We start from the raw sequence: 16,841 nt of genomic DNA, 5'->3' as shown, positions 1-16,841 counted from the left end.
CCATGAATTTTTGTAAGGAGGGTGAGGGGTTGTAAAAAGGAGGGGAAGGGGTAGATTCACAGATCGGAGCAAATGTTTTGAACTACGACCCCGTCCCCTCCCCTCTTCCTTAATATTTTGTTATCTTTTGGTTTTCATGTGGATGCGTCCAGAAACAATCTAATTATAATTCTACTGCTCTGAACTCACAACTTTTTATCTACAAGGGGAATCATGTGGCAATGTGAAGCACAAATGTTTAATTTTCTGTTAAAACAGTTGCTTAGGAACTTTTGGAGCAAATTTATAGTCAGGATTGTTTTTGTAGTTAATGATGCATGGCAAATTTAAGTCGAAACACATACATGTAAAGTTGTTAAAACACAAACGTTTCTTTCTTTGAGCTTGTAAATATGCATATTTTAGTATTGAGAGTTAACTGGCAAATAGAGAAACAGATGATTTATCTAGGTAGAATATGGGAAGTTAAAGATACTTTATCTTTAGAAACAATTAGCGGTATTGACACACAACTAATGTTTCACTCAGGGTAACTCAACCTCTTACAATAATAACCGCTACTCTTCATATACTTAACATGCCCTATAGTCATGTATATTATGTCTTAAAGAGGATCTCAGACTTGTTATTTTGACTTCAGAAATGAAATCATATATTATTATTAATGAAAATTTGGGCTTACGAACAGTGAGATTGTAATATTTCTGAGAAATTCAGAGAACAGACGTCGAAAGCATGTATTGTAAATCATAAGGCCAATTACCTAAGAAATTTATGAGTTGATCTCGAATTTGTATGTGATATGGTGTATGGATGATTGTTTCCCTAACATTATGATTTTTCTCCTAGTTCTCTAGTTTCCTTCCACTTCTAAGAACTCTGCGCACAAATGAATTAAAGAAATAAAACAGATACATCAAAATGGCTAGTTTTTCTCGGGTGGATGTTGAACACTATTTCGCTATCTCTTTTGTAAAAGGCATTCAACTACTTTTTTTTATCTTTTTGATGATATTACTTTCGGTCCGTAATCAAACAGAATCCTATAGCAGAATTGGACAATATTTAGTGAACCTTCTCAACAGGGGAACAAATCTCATTTGAAAAGTGCAGCAACCTCACCGAAGTAAGAGAAGTGGCTGTAAATTGGGAATTGAAAATAGAAAGGTCAATGAAAATAAAAGTTTAGTCAGATTTTGATCATTTCTGAAAAAAATTGTAATTTTATGTTCATTATCACAGAAATGGAAAACACATTTTTTGTCTAAATATGAAATTTAAAATCTTATCTCACAGCGTTTTATGATTGTCCCTTTAAATCATCAGCTATTATAATAAGTCTACATAATTTAGTTCTGCTATGTATTAAAAGCTTAAGGGAAATAAATGTTCTCTGACTGTTTATGAGTTACTTCTAACACAATATATTTTACTGGCAATACTAACAACTGAGTAAACATGGTTTTTATTGTCTTTTCTTCACAAGAGAAGATATGGGAGCTAGGGGAATGGAAGACAAGATTGAGATGTGAGCTGTGTATGTCTAAAAGGTTTTGTCTGTCAGCCATAGTTATTTATTAATGCTAAAGTGGCTTCTGGATTTTTTAGGAATTTTTATCTAAAGGATTTAATTACTTTAAAATAGGTCTTGAACATCCTGTCTTTAAAATGAATTGTGTGTTCTGATTCGCAGCATTGACAGTTCCGAGACGCACTGGAACCAACTGATGCTCTGAAAAAAGAACACCAGTATTCTCACAGTTGTATTTTTTTCTTGGATGAAAAATCGACTGCCACAGGTTTTCTGTTTTTAATGAGAAAGGGAAAAAAGATTAAATTTAAACTCGTATATCTCAACCCAAATTTGTCACTTTTTTTGTCGTTTTAGTTTTAAAACATATTGACAGATGCCAATCCACTTAAATCTAAAATGTCAGAGATTTTTTTCTCCCCCTTTCTGTTTGCTCAGATGATTGCATTAAATTCCTAAAATGGAGCCAATAGGTGGGCAAATAACAATCTGTTTTAGTTATTCAAATAAAAGTTTGTAGATTTTACACAACAGGTCAAATATAAGTTATATCTAGTAACATTTGTGAGTCTGGAGAATTTTCATCCCACTACCACTCACTATGTCTATGATTTTGATATTTTCTTCTGAAAAAATACCTATTCATCTGGGATACTAAGTGATTTAATGTAACTCCATTTGTGCTCTCTGCCTTGGAGAACACAACCCTAAAACACATACCAAACAAAGATAATTGGTGTGAAATGTCATTTATTAAATGACGACTGAAGCATGGGTTCTGACAGTAATTAAATGTGGGGTAATTATATAGCATTAAAGATATGTGCTTATTAGAACTATCAAGCAATTATCCGAAGAACCTCATGCTTCTGAGGATAAAATAATTATTGGGCTGAATTGAAACCCATCTATCCGGCCAGACACAGCTCAAATTGATTCCCGATTGAGCTATAGGGTCCAACAACCATTCTGTCATATAGTATATGCATGAAGAAAAGTATATGCATGAAGAAAGTTATATTTTTAAAGAGAACTGAGTTCTCATTTATACACTATCATATCAATTACTCCTAATCACAAAGATAACTGCTGCTGCTACATGAGACAGTATTTAACAAATGTTCTAATTAATAAAATATTCGACTACAACCAGAAAGATGATCATTTAAATGGATGAAAATTCTAAATTAAAATTAACGACTTCTCTGTAATTTGAATTATTTAGTGAAATTAAACGATATTCAAACTCACAAGCACCTCAGGCTACATCGTTATTTTGGCCTGTGGACGAATCATTTATTGCTATTTTAAAGTATGATTTAAGAGTTTTTTTCTACATGATTAGTCAACAGTGTTAAATTTCATATATATAATATCCCACGCGATAATATCCCAAATATGTAATATATTGTTAATACAGAATGTTTACATCAATATATATCACAAGCTTACTATATACTCCATTACATTATATATATATAAGATGTACAGAGATAAACATAGACACATCTGATTCACTTTATTTGATATTTGCTTGTTGTTTATTGCTTGCAATGTCTTTGTAGTTTGTGTGTCTTGTCCGCAGGTTTGTCTTATGGTTTTCGTATGTGTGTGGTGGAGTCCTCCTGCACTATCATATATCAAAATATCAACATCATATACATCTGATTGATACACATCTACCCTTGAAATGAAATGAAATGGGGTTTAACGCCTACCCTTGAAGGCTGATAACGTAATGTAATGTATCATAATTGACGAAGACAGTTAACAATCTATATATAGACAACAAAATATCTATCATTCATTCTTTCCTTCATTCAAAAAGTCAAGTATTAATCAGTGTCAACTACAAAGGGATTATTTCCCATTTATGACATATAAAAAAGATCGGCTTTTAATCAAATCAATGATGTTATTTTACCCTAAAGGTACCATTACCCTACTTCAATACAATATCAAAGAAAACTCCAATCAACATGGTTTAATTACCTGTACTTTGATGATAATTTAATAAGCTTTTAATTATTTTTATAAAGAAAAACTACATAAAGGTCAATAAATGACAATAACTGAAACAATTGATGAACATTTTTATCAAAATTGTCTTGAAGATTTCTTTGTATCTCAACAGATCACAACTGATATTTTCCTCAAAAGATTTTCAATATAATAATTTTCTGATAAATAAATAAAAGACTGAAATTTGTAGATTTCTTTTAACACAACTGATATTTTCCGCAAAAGATTTTCAGTAGAACAATTATCTGATAATAAAGAAAAGACTGAAATTTGTTCAAGAAAATGCCAAACGAACACATACAGCCATCACTTCATCAGAGATTATTATCAATATCAGTTTCTAATTAAACAGGCATTTTGACAATATATAAGTGTTTTTTAGTACAATGAATGGCTGTGATCAGTGATCACCTTTATACCTACATAACAAGAATTCTGAGAAGAAAAATTGAATGCCATTGTTTGTATATGCAGTAATAAATAAAAACATTAAATATTCTAAAAAATATATACCTGCTATCATCTTTCTTACTATTCATACCAAGGTTGTAATGTTAGTCTTGACTCTTTCATTGACAACAATACCCTACTTGTCTCCTGATTGACAACAACAGTCTGCCATGTAACTGACAACCTCAAACTTTCTATACAACACACCTGACCACAGAGTTAGGGTTTCAATGTTTCATCTCTACCCTAACCTGTGGGTTGTTTGAACTATATGAGTGCACATTAAGATAGTATCTCAATTAAGGGTGTTTAACCAGAGATAAAATTTTGTGGTTTATGGCCCAGCCACAACTTCAATGGGTAACCAGTACATGCATGAGTAGTTTCATTCAACAAAGACAGGTAACTCCCACATACAGTAGTACCAGTCTATACCTTTATTATCAAAACAAGATATCTTACCTTTTAGCTCGTTTATCACGACTCATTCCTACTATGAGTATCAGGGTTTCCCACACTGTATCTTAAAAACATTTCCCTCTTATCACCAGCTACCGTAAATACATGTAGGAAATACAAAGCTATATACTCCTTATTTGTGCTACATCCAATATGAGGCAATCTCTGTCTATGTCAGTTCTTTTTTGAGTTTTCAATAAACAGCATGTGTGAGCCTTTGTGTCAACTTGGCCAGCTGATGTGACCCATAAAGGGACAAGAACAACCAATCAAATTTGACAACAACCCAAAGTCTACCAATCAAAACGCTTCAAACTGTGCCCGTCTGCTAAAAGGATATTGAGAATGTATTGATAAATTTTGCTAAATGTTGAGAGAGTAGGTGTTTGTTTCATCTGGGAGTGTACCAAATGAGAAGCCAAGATACAAACGTGGATGACATTACTCAATAGCACGAGTGTCAAATAACAAATACAGCATACATACATAGCTTAGTAAAGTGATAATTCTTTTATTTTCTCTAAAAACTTAATGTGACATCAACACACAATGTGTTTAATCTTTCTAACATTGTATCCACATTCAATTGAATCAAAACAACAAAACTGTTTCCATAAATTTTACTTTAAGAAAAACAAAATATGTCAAATATCTAAATTACCTAAAAATGTGTTGCCATTGAAGCAATTATGATCCAAGAACATTACTTTTACGAGCAAACATTTGTTGTTGTTTTTTGCAGTGACAAGAAAATCTGACTGATGGATCTACTGCCTTAATGGGTTTTGAATGGAATTATAACATCGTTACCTGCAAAATGAATGCATCACAAATGCTTGACGACATAATGGAACAAAAAATCCACGATTTGAACTGTTTGTTGATCTAAAGTGTAATCTGCGATGATGCCATTCCACACCTTCTAAAAGACTCATGATAAATGGAAGCCTTCACATAAAATTATGATATATGCTGCTCATATACATTAATCGTTTAATTATTATTTACATTTAATTTAACCCATTCTGTTTCAGAGATTTCTTTGGGAATGCTAGGGCAGGGTCAATTAATGGAAAATAAAGACCTCCCACGACCATCGGACACGCCAAATAAAGTTTTATTTCCAGCAATTATCACCACCACGCCTCAGTTGTATCACAAACCAAAACTCTCTTTTCCCCTGTTCTATATCTCAAATGCAGAAAAAACAAATTAAAGAAAATTTGAAGCATGATAAACTGTTTAGTGAAATGATCCCAAAACTTCTCATGAAAAGGCTATAAATGTTAAAATAAAAAAATCAAAATAAAACACGCCTATCATGTTAATAAAGATTTTTTGTAGCTAGAAAAATAAGTCCATTCATAGAAAATTCCATGTTTAAACTATTTAAACATGTGTTTCTTATATACAAATAAAATACAAGGGTATCACAAATCCTGCGGTTGACCCTCTTTGATGAATGGTATGTCCATTAGCCCTGCTTTAATACCATACATGGAACTTGGTACAATCATATACATATTGCACTTTCTAACATTTTCTTGTTGAGTTCCTTCAGTTCAAGTGGTTTAGTTTTACTACCTATTCTAACAGATTTGTCCTGTTATCATTTTACTTAATTTAAGAACCCCTGGATCTAACAGACATTCCCCCCCAAACATTTTTTTTAAGTTAAGAATGAACCCATGGATCTAACAGATTTTTTCCGCAGCCATCTTATTTAATTTAAGAGGGAGAGAGAGAGAACATATGGTTCAATCTTATTCCAATAATTTGCTTGTGCATGGGGGTCTTTAGCAGTGGGAGGAAACCAGAGGAACGGGAAAAAACCCTTGTCAAATGACTCAATGACAGACCTTATAGTTGGTTTCACACGCACGCGTTAAACCATTGGACCACCCAACCCCGCCTTTTCATTTCATTTAAGATTCCTTGGATCTACCATAGATATATCTGCTGACATTTTATTTACGAACCCTGCCATTTTATATAATCTAAGAAAGCCTGGATCTAACAGATATTTCCCCTGACATTTTATTTAATTTAAGAACCCCTGGACCTAACAGATATTTCTCCTGTCATTTTATTTAATTTAAGGTTCTCTGGATCTACACCTAACCACAGATATTTCCCACAATATTTAATGTAAGAGCCCCTGGAAAAAAGTGATTCTTCTTTATTAAAAGTGTCATAAAATTTAATGACCCACTCTCCCTCTATTTCAGTCATTTACATGTAAAATCTTTAAAGGGCCTTTCTCTCCTTGAAAAACAAAAGCCCATACAGTGGAAGAGTGAGAACCTAATTGTTTGTCTCAGCAATTACGGTACAGAGAAAGAAAGCTTGCTATAAGGGAGACAACTGCTTTTTATGTGGAAAACTCAAGTTTCTGGGCATTTTACACATATCCTACTCTTCAAAACTGTATTTCTTCAATGATTTAATCTGAGCAAATAAATATAACATATATTTCAATGGATACTTCGCAAAGAAAAGAAAATGCAAAAAATAATATAACATGGAATTCTTTGAATTAAAAACTGGCATGAGTTAAACATGATACAGCCATATAGGAGCTTTAGGATATATCAGTTGTTATTAAATATTAGTTCATATACACAAACATGTATCCAATTCTATACTCTAACTGTATGTCAGGGTAGGATTTTAAATGGTGGCTTATGTCAAACTTAAAACTGAAAGCAACTGGTATTTCAGCAACTGGGAACAACTGGCTTCAACTAAACGCAACAGAAAAAGGTCGACCTGAGCGCCTCTTACAACTCAATGCAACTAGTTACAGTCAGTTATGTTTAACTTTCTGTAACTAGCGTCAACTCGTTTCCATGGAAATAACATCACATGATAAGAGACATGTCATGTGACTTTATAAATAAGCAAAATGGAAGTGAACGACGACATCTACTTTTCAAATGTTGATGATGTCGATAATAATCTATCAATAGAACTGGGAAAGATCAACCACGCCTTTGCGGTGCTTCATCTTATAGTAAGTGCAGGGGGACACCACCACACAAAATTTACACAAAAACAAATACATTCGCCATTTTGTTGGTCATGTGATGAATAAATTAACAGTCACATGTAAAGTGTAATTGCTATCACTTCCAAGTCGACATGAGCACTCCAAATTCAGTTGCTATTACTTGTCCTCAGTACCGTGGCTGATGTGATCAACATAAGCACACTGGAACTGGAACTAGTTGCTTTGAGTTGCAAAGTTGACATCAGCCCCCCTGAAGGGGATATTGCATGTGAATCAAATTCAGTGAAATATGATTGTCTTTGTGATTTACTTCTTCTACCCTTACAATCTCTACCATATATACCTCCTCTCTGTAAGCATTCAAATTAAATACCACAATTCTTGCCACTGGGTAACATTTTCACAAAAGAGTAATTGCTCCAATCAAGTATCTTAAATTCTAATATCAAGCACAACAAATATACGTTCGTTTATTTGTTACATGTATATTTGTTGTACTGTATTAATGTAATTTTTGTAGTTGTATACTTCTCTCCCTGGGCGATTTTATGCAATACTTTATAAAATTTTGGCAATATAACAGAGCTAACTCTTATGTCCATCTATTATGGATATATTCATAGACTACTTAATTCTTTGATGAGGAATATTTGTTTTATAATGAAATTTTAATTTAGTGACATTTCATGTATAGTTCATGATTTGGCTGTATTTGTTGCTGAGTCATAATTATCAAATAGAATGTAGGGGAGTCTGCACTTTTGTCATAGTAAAATGAAACCTACTACAGATTGTTTAGCTTGGTTTACAAACTTGATATAATACAAACAAGAGTAAAGTTGTGAAATTCTTTCAGATTTTTAATTAATCCACATAAATTAAATTAAAACTAGAAATGAATTATTCTTAAACAATATAGGCCTAACCATAATAGTTGTGCTTTTTGGATTTTTAATCACATCAGTGAAAACGTTGATATTTTTTATCATCTATATCAGACACGCCATAATCTAATGACAGAATTAGGTAGTATTTTTATAGCTTCCTCTCAGACAATTTATGTCTCTACATCAAAATCTGTCCTTTAGACTGATGTCTGCCAAAATAAAGATTTTTTACTGCCAAATTTACTGCAGGAACAGTGAAAAAAATCAATATATCATAAATCTTCATTTAGATTTCAGTATTTCCATTCCTTTCAATTTTTAACTATGGTGCTAAACCATGTTATTATGAAACAATAGCCATCAACTTTCCTTTAGATCAAAGAGATTATGCTAACAATATTACAGACCCCACTTACACATGACTCACAACACTTCCAGTTTAAAAGACTTGAAAATCAGTTGAAATGAATAACAAAAAAAATAAAACAAAAGTATTAAAAACAGACAGAATTCTTTCTGAAATTAAAAAAACAGAATTTGTCTGCCATGTGCAGAAGATAAATAAGCCAGATGTGAGAGCTTGGAATGAGTCAGAAGACAGTTAATACATCCAAAATAAAAGTTATAACATCATTTATCTTTATTTTCTCAATAAAATTACCACACACACAAAACTCTCTCCACTCTGGGCACACTTTTTTATGTTTTAGCTAGATCATGTCTTATCTCGACCAAGTTTTCGAGTTTAACTGTTTATAATACTTAAACATACAAGTTTATATCAAAATATATTATGATGGAAAGATTATTTACACCTAGGATAACTTAAGTTTTTATTAAAAAAAAATAAGGCATTACGATTAGCTTGCATGTTTGTATTAGTAGTTACATTCCAAAATTCACCTAGAAAAATAAAAAGATCAAAGTCAATCTTGAAGACTTTAAATTATAACATAAACTGGATAATGTTGTTATGCTGTTTTGTATAAAAGTTCACAGAATAGCCATCTATTTCTAACACAAATCAAAGTGTTCAAGTTCCAGCTGAATTGTCTAAATAACCTGGCAAGTTAACGTAACTGTGCATGATTTGCATTTTTCGGAAAATATAAAATTTCTCACAGCTTAATCCACATTAATATGTATTCAGATTGATTATTTAACATTTAATCAAGAAAAAACAAAATTAAAATATCAATAATTTCCCACCTTAGATTTAATCGAATTAAAAACAGGCCCATTAATTAGATTTTACGAAACATAAAGATGGCGGTGAACTTGTCATACATCACATGATGTAATCCATAATAAAACAACTTGTAATAATTGGCGATTACCATAGATTGCAAAATGGTGGAAAGGGGTTAACTTCGAAGAAATGTAGATCGGTTGTTGACAGATTTTTTCAAGAAAAAGGAGCATGAAATCTAGAGAAAAACAGAAAAAGTAAACTGTATCTAATTACAGAGGGTGCAGCATAGATCTACAGAATTTCAGTTCATCATATCTTTGTAAACACTAAATGAAACTTTATCAAGTTTTACAATACTGAAATGTAGTTTGCAAGGGATTTCTATATCACTCAAATCACTCTCAGAGATAATAATCAAATCAGTTTATTATATTTTTGCTGAAAACATTACCATCTTATTTTTGCATAACCAAGGAAGATCTAAAAATTTACTACCCTTGGCTTAAGCTAAATATTGTGTCAGGTGCCTGGATGTTCTAGTTGAATATTTAATATTACAGATCCTGAACGCTGAAATATAGAGCCAATTAAACATACAGTACAAAGAGACCCACGAGCCAAGTGTTATGTAATGATGTTACAGAGCTAAATTTTAAGATGTGCAATCTGAAAATAATATACTGTAGTTTCTTGAAACACCCGCTAACTACAGATCTTTACACATTCTGGCTAATCTAATTTGTCATAATCTGGTTCTTTATATCTTAAGATGTAACACTGTAGGGGTTGTAGCATACATTTAATATAAAGCTGCATGCAATAACATATAAAAGACAATGACAGCATAACATGATGTTAAAAAAAAGTTAAATATTAACATTTAATACAGAATAACTAGATAACAGACCCCCAGAACAAAAATGACTAGTGCCTAATTCTTACTGAAGATAGGTGTAGGCAAAAAAAAATATGCCCCAAGAAATCTGGTTTCAAAATAACCTATGCAGTTGTCCAAAAATACTGCCTGAACTGTATCACCTATAGAGTATCCGTTTTATATAATAATGAAGGTAGTGTTTGAATCGTGTCACAATAAAGTTAAGTACTTTTTATCTGTAAACTGAAAGCTTATTTTATCATACAGAGTTTGAAAGTAGAAAATCTAACTCATGACAAAAGATGATATTGTGAACAATTGCCAATGTTTGAACATACATGTAGTAGCCTACTTCACTTGCATATACTTATTCTGATTGAAGTCCTATGTCCAGAGCTATTTGGCCAATGTAATCCTAGGGTAACTCAATCACAGTTACTCTTAACTTTTTATGTTTAAGATTACTTTAAATATATGATGCATACAGCCTCAGCAATGCTTCATTTTAAACATCATTATTATGTCCTTGTTACCAAAGCCTGAAATCTATGATGAAATATCTCAACATCACCATATTCTACAATGTCCTTTAAAACAAATTTTTACTTAATATCAAAGAAACATTTCTTTTTATTTACATTGTATATTTAATAAGCTGGCCAATTACCAGAAATCTAGTACATGTACAAAAAATTAGGCAATGAACATTTAAATTGCTGAATCACAGACAATTTCCTCAACAGCTGAACTATCAAGATAAAAATCAGTCTGACATTCAATGCAATAAAAAATATAACTTTTACATGCATGCCATAGCTTATTACTGTATTAAAGAGATAAAATTAGCCATCAGATAAGCATTTTAACCAGTGATTAAATTGTTTGGATACATGTTAAAAGCTTATCTTTTATGTGCATAAACGTTGTCAAATTTTATTTGTTCATTTTTTTATGATGCTGAAGTAAAATGCTATATTATTAGAAAAGGGTGTAACTTTGGAACTTAAATATTCAGCATATATGTAGAGTTATCTGTTGGTTTAATTGCCAAAATTTTAAAATTACTTAAATTATAATAACAGGGAAAGGGGAATATAGAGCCCCATTTATTCAGAATTTATTTTTAGTTGAATATCTAAAAAAAAACAAAAAAAAACAGCATTATTTTTGACAACCTAAGAGAGAGAAACTAGATCATTTTGGACTAACACATATGGTAAAATTTTATTTCAATAATTCATGTGCGAGTAGTTTTTTTTTAGCAGTCTTGTTTGCATAATGTACTTGCAATGTCTTTTGAATACTACTATTATAAAACAAATATAATTAACTCCCCTAGAAATAGAATAAAAACTGGTGTCTAAAAATGTGAGAAAAATGGTTACAAACAAAGGTCGATGAGGAAGAACAGATTAGTACTTTCTGCTCAGCACCAAAAAACGTCCTTAGAAAAACAAACGAGAGTGTACAACGTATATATTTGCGCACAAAAAATGTGTTTCCTTTGGTGATCACAACCATATGCATCTACTTTACGCAAGCCATATAAAAATAGATCACGCAGTTATTACCTCTAATACTGCATTATTTTTCTTGTCGACCGTGATGTTTATAATTATTTTGTGATTAAGGAAGAATAATAAATAATATGTTACATATCACATACATGTGTTAGTCTGACAAGTATGACAGGTCGATAATAGTATTTTTTACTAATAACAGTTGATTTACTCCTAGCGGTGCTCCTAGTCGGCTTTAAATGATTATCCTTGAGAAATAAGAATAGAAATACTAACTATCATGGATATGAGGATTTATTTTTGTCACCTATTTGAATGTTTCAAGGAAAAGAATCGGATTAAAAGATTTCCTCAATGGTAACATTTTATGACAAATAACTGAAAGCTGCCAAGACACATTATCGATTTCTGCTATCATGTGATACTGTTAAGTTTGTTTTTGCTTTTATTTTTTGGGGGTTTCTCTTGCTTTATTTATTTGTTTGTTTTTCTTTTTTGATGTTTGGAAGATTTTTTTGGGAGGTGGGGGGGGGGATTCCATTTTGTTAATTTTTAACATTTTACTACGTTTTTTCAAGAAATTTTCCTGTAATATGTGTTTTTTTTAATATATGTAGTGGGAAACAGAATTATACTAGCACATCAAATTAATTCAAATCAGAAATGGCTATTCTTCTTTTCCTTAGAAAAACACATTTTAAGATAAAAAAAAAGGTACGATATATGCCAATTAACTACCACAATCTAAGCAAAAAACAGTTCTCTCCAATATTTTTATCTTACAAGTAAACTAACTGGTTAATTCATTTCACCATGCTATATAATCTTCCTAACAGTTCAAAATGCTGATGCGATATTGGTTACATGTACCTATCCACCCGTTGTACTCAAATTTCCTCCCACAAGTTTACATCCTTCCTTCCGGGTTTTCCCATTAGCTATAATAGCTCACCAAGCATCTGTGATTGAAAAGTTGAATCTACTAATAACAATTATCACCTAATCATCGTAATCAAACTAATTTTAACTGTTTGGTCGACTTCAGATGCCTACAGCTGTTTAAACATGGTGTCTACAAATCAATCGACTCCTGATAAAAATATCCCACTAGCCCTACAGCTTTATTTTTATTTCTGTACAGATATGTGTAGAAGTGCATGTACTTCATACACGTCCAGGGATTTTAACAGCTTTCAAATGAATAAACTTGAGGGATAGTTCTAGCATTTGATCATAAACAAAATATCTTCCCAGCTCAAAACTTGGTATCAAAAGTAAGCGGATATGATATTCATTAAGTAAATCAAGACCAAAAGGCAACACCTGATGTAAAATTGATAGAGGTACATCAAAAGGTTTGTACCCTACTCTACATGTGGTACAACTCCAACAACAGATGGCGCCACCAATACTTTCAAAACAGCTAGTACCCAGCATCATCTGTCTGCATTCTAATGATTTTCACATCTTTCTTCAAGATGGAACATTACTACCAGGCAGCCGTCTAATTGATCATTTTTCATAATCAATTTCTTGACTTCAAAAGAATTTGTGCATCTGACTTCTTGTTAAGCCATGGGCTTTTTCTTCTTGAATTACCTGGGCCTAGTGCTTTGTTATCTGAAGTACTTTCAAGAGTATTTTGTGCTGATTCCATTAATCAAAAAGCTTGTTACTGAATATTTTCAACCCTCATGGGCGTTAAATAATTTCTTGAAATTGCATTTGACACTCTTTCATGCTATAGGCCTGAAGGATTCCTGCAACAGATGGTTTCTAATATCAAATATTTGGTCATGGGTTAATCATAGCATGACTCCATTATGAGTGATGAAGAAAAAAAACATGTTTAAAATAAAAAAAATCAAGTCTCAAACAGAAAATTTGGTATTGGTGAGAAAAGTCGATTTCATTGTTGTGGATTTTAATGAATTCTTCCTGAGTGACTGTGCTGTAATTCTGTAATTGGGTCTACATACAATTTTATAATTATATAAATAAAATAATATTTTAACCAACTGTATAGGAAATATTACTGGTGTTTCATGTAAGCCAAAGCCAGACTGACGTGGAATACATGTCAGGTGGACAAATCTAAATTCCGGGGGGGGGGGGGCGGGGGGTGGGCGGAATAAAATTTGAAGAAAGGTTAGGGAGATGCAGTCCACAGAAACAATGAGTTCAGGAAATAAATACTAAAAAACAATTCTAAATGAATGAATGAGTTATTGGATGTGTTGGTTTAATTTATATATCATATTTGATGGCCCACACTTAGAGTTGTACATGACAAGCAATATGGTCACCTAACTTTCTGGGTTTTCTCTGATTTCCTTCCGCTATTAATAACCTCGCTATCCAATCAAAACAAAGATACCATGTTTAACCCCAAATCACCTGTCTGTCCTGTCTTGATTTGGGTGGATCCCAGACATATTTCTCTCTCTGTAAATTCTAATATAAACTGAATTTCAGTTCTATTTGGATATTACGAAATTACGAGTAAACAAGAATAAATGTATCTGGACAACAGAACACTCATTTCAATAAGCTTGTTTGAAATATTACAACAGTTGAAAAAAGTCATGTTACCAGATAGAGCTAATTTGGCACCTTAACACAATTTCGTTGAGCTGTGATTGACAAGGGAAAAACAAATGAATTAACTGAGAACAAGAACTCTTACCATGTTTTTTTGCTGACTGCTTTTCTTGGCACAGTTGAGAAATTCATTCGATTATAAAGTGGAATATTGACATATGATCCCATTGGATCTTCCCATGTTCGACTAGACATCTTAAATTTCTCTTTAGATTTTCATCTGCTGTCTGTCTTTAATTTTATGTTGTAATATCAATCAAAAAGATTTTTTGGCCCACGACTAGAAATTGCTTCAGTAACTGGTACAACTTGATTAATCTGATCAAAGCACTCGTATTCTTAGCTGTATGTGCAGTTCACAGGGATCACATAAATGAAATGGTTCATTTATAAAAGTGATAAGAACATGATTGCAGAATTTGTTATACAAATTGGAAGGTGTTGGATTTCTTTAATGGTGGTGGCAGCAGACACAAATTGTGATCTTATCTCCCAGTTGCAGTCTTGTGTAAGTTTCAATTGAACATTTTCTCAAAAGGGTTGATTGGGATCAATTGCTATCAACCCAATAATCAAACTTTGATTAATTAACCAACATGAACAATTTATATATATAATTAATCAAAGTGTGCAGTAATTTTCTGGCATGGATAATGGCTTCTGGTAAATGTAACTGGAGGTCACTATTAGTCCATTAGATATTAATATTTGTCTGCAAATTATTTTGATTATTCATCAGATTCATACAGACCACTATAAAGCTTTGAACTGTGTAGCACAAATACTAATCACTGAACTTCACACTTTAAATCCATTCCAACTCTTGACAGTTAATATAAAAAATACACTTCGAAGGTGAGTTTTAGTTATGGTAAACCAAATTTAACAATAGACATACATGTAGACTGTCTCGAAACAGAGTTTAAAATTTTTATCTTCAGTGTCTGCTCTTCTTCCTTAACTTATTGTAAAATATACATAAACTAAATTGACAATTCTACATATACTTACATTTGTATCTTATTAAATAAATAACTCACGCAAAAAAGTTTTTGGTTTAGAAATCAAGAAATTATCTCTTACAAACACAGGAGAAACACATATTTCTTTTGACTCCAAAAATATGTAAAATCTTTCAACTCCTGGAAGTTATGATGATTCTTCTTTTCATCACATGTAACAAGATAAACTTGTAAAAATATCGTTTTTACATTCCCTCTTTTAAAAATATTCTCACAAATCACACCGAGTTTTAAAATCCCATTGATTAATTAGCACTCTTAATTTTTAAAAAAATGCACCACAAAAGAAGTCTAATGAAGGATGATGCATATAGACACCTCCAAAAAAATTCTATACGAAAAGTTATTAAAGACTCAGTCAACATATGGAAGACATTTAACCTCAGAATACTATAAGTTCAAAGGTCATCGCAAATTGAATCACTGTGTGCTGGCTTTGTTCACTGTAGAAGTAACACAGTACATTTCTACCATCTGGAGGGTGAGAAAAAAACTGAAAGGTGAATCTGTTCTTAGAGATCGAAATTCCTTCTGCATAATGAAACTGTACCATTAATTATGGAACAAGGCATAACATGTACTGTCTTGAACCGAAACACTACCTGAACTCGAAAAAATCCTTCACTTCTGCTACTGGTTTAGCACTTAAACAAAACTAATGTTTCGATTAATTAATACCACACAAAACATCGCCTACATATATGAAGTTCCACCATCATACACTTTGACCAGCAACTATCTTCTAAGAATTTCTAAACAAACTTTTCTGTAGAGATAATTCAGGCCAAATCTTCTGCCATTTGCCTGATTCCAACCTCGTCTGTTTAGCTATCTATATAGTACAGTACCATCAGTTTACATTGATAAGGGAAGCTTCACTGAGAATTGGCTTCTAGTCTATATTTAGAAACATAGAGTTCAGGATAAGAGAGGGGATCTTTTGGCAGATCTGTTGATCCAAAACAAAGTTAGGTTGCTGTTTATCAGAAAGTCTATCTTAACTTTCACACAGATTTACATGTATAATGTTATTTACAGAAGTGTGTTTGCTTGATAAACATTTTTTTTAATTTTTAAAATAAGTTATAAATAAAATTAATACCATATTATATAACCATGGTTAAATTAAGACATATTTCTTTATACATATATCTAAGAAGATTAAATACAAAACAGTAAGTGAGTTTAGTCATTCTGTGTAAAAGGTATTTAATGTGTGGCATGAACTTTGATAACAACCAAAAGAATGGAACAAATTACATCTGGAAGT

General features: G+C 31.9%; 1 protein-coding gene across 3 annotated transcripts in view; it reads right to left on the bottom strand.

Moving 5' to 3' along the window:
• Positions 1-16,841, bottom strand: part of LOC126829335 (kelch-like protein 5) — a 79,331-nt gene that overhangs the window by 40,956 nt on the left and 21,534 nt on the right. The window contains exon 1 of one of the 3 annotated variants that reach the window (XM_050559132.2): positions 14,635-15,120. The exons of 1 other annotated variant lie outside the window; for it this stretch is intronic. In XM_050559132.2, coding sequence (XP_050415089.1) covers positions 14,635-14,744 — 110 coding nt within the window. In that variant the 5' untranslated portion in view covers positions 14,745-15,120. Of the gene's footprint in view, positions 1-4,465; positions 4,750-14,634; positions 15,121-16,841 lie in introns of those variants that run through there. One more of the 3 variants, XM_050559134.2, reaches the window with a different exon arrangement.

The sequence above is a fragment of the Patella vulgata genome, chromosome 8 (genome assembly GCF_932274485.2).
Source record: "Patella vulgata chromosome 8, xgPatVulg1.2, whole genome shotgun sequence".
NCBI lineage: Eukaryota > Metazoa > Mollusca > Gastropoda > Patellidae > Patella > Patella vulgata.
This window is presented reverse-complemented; position numbering and strand designations above follow the sequence as displayed.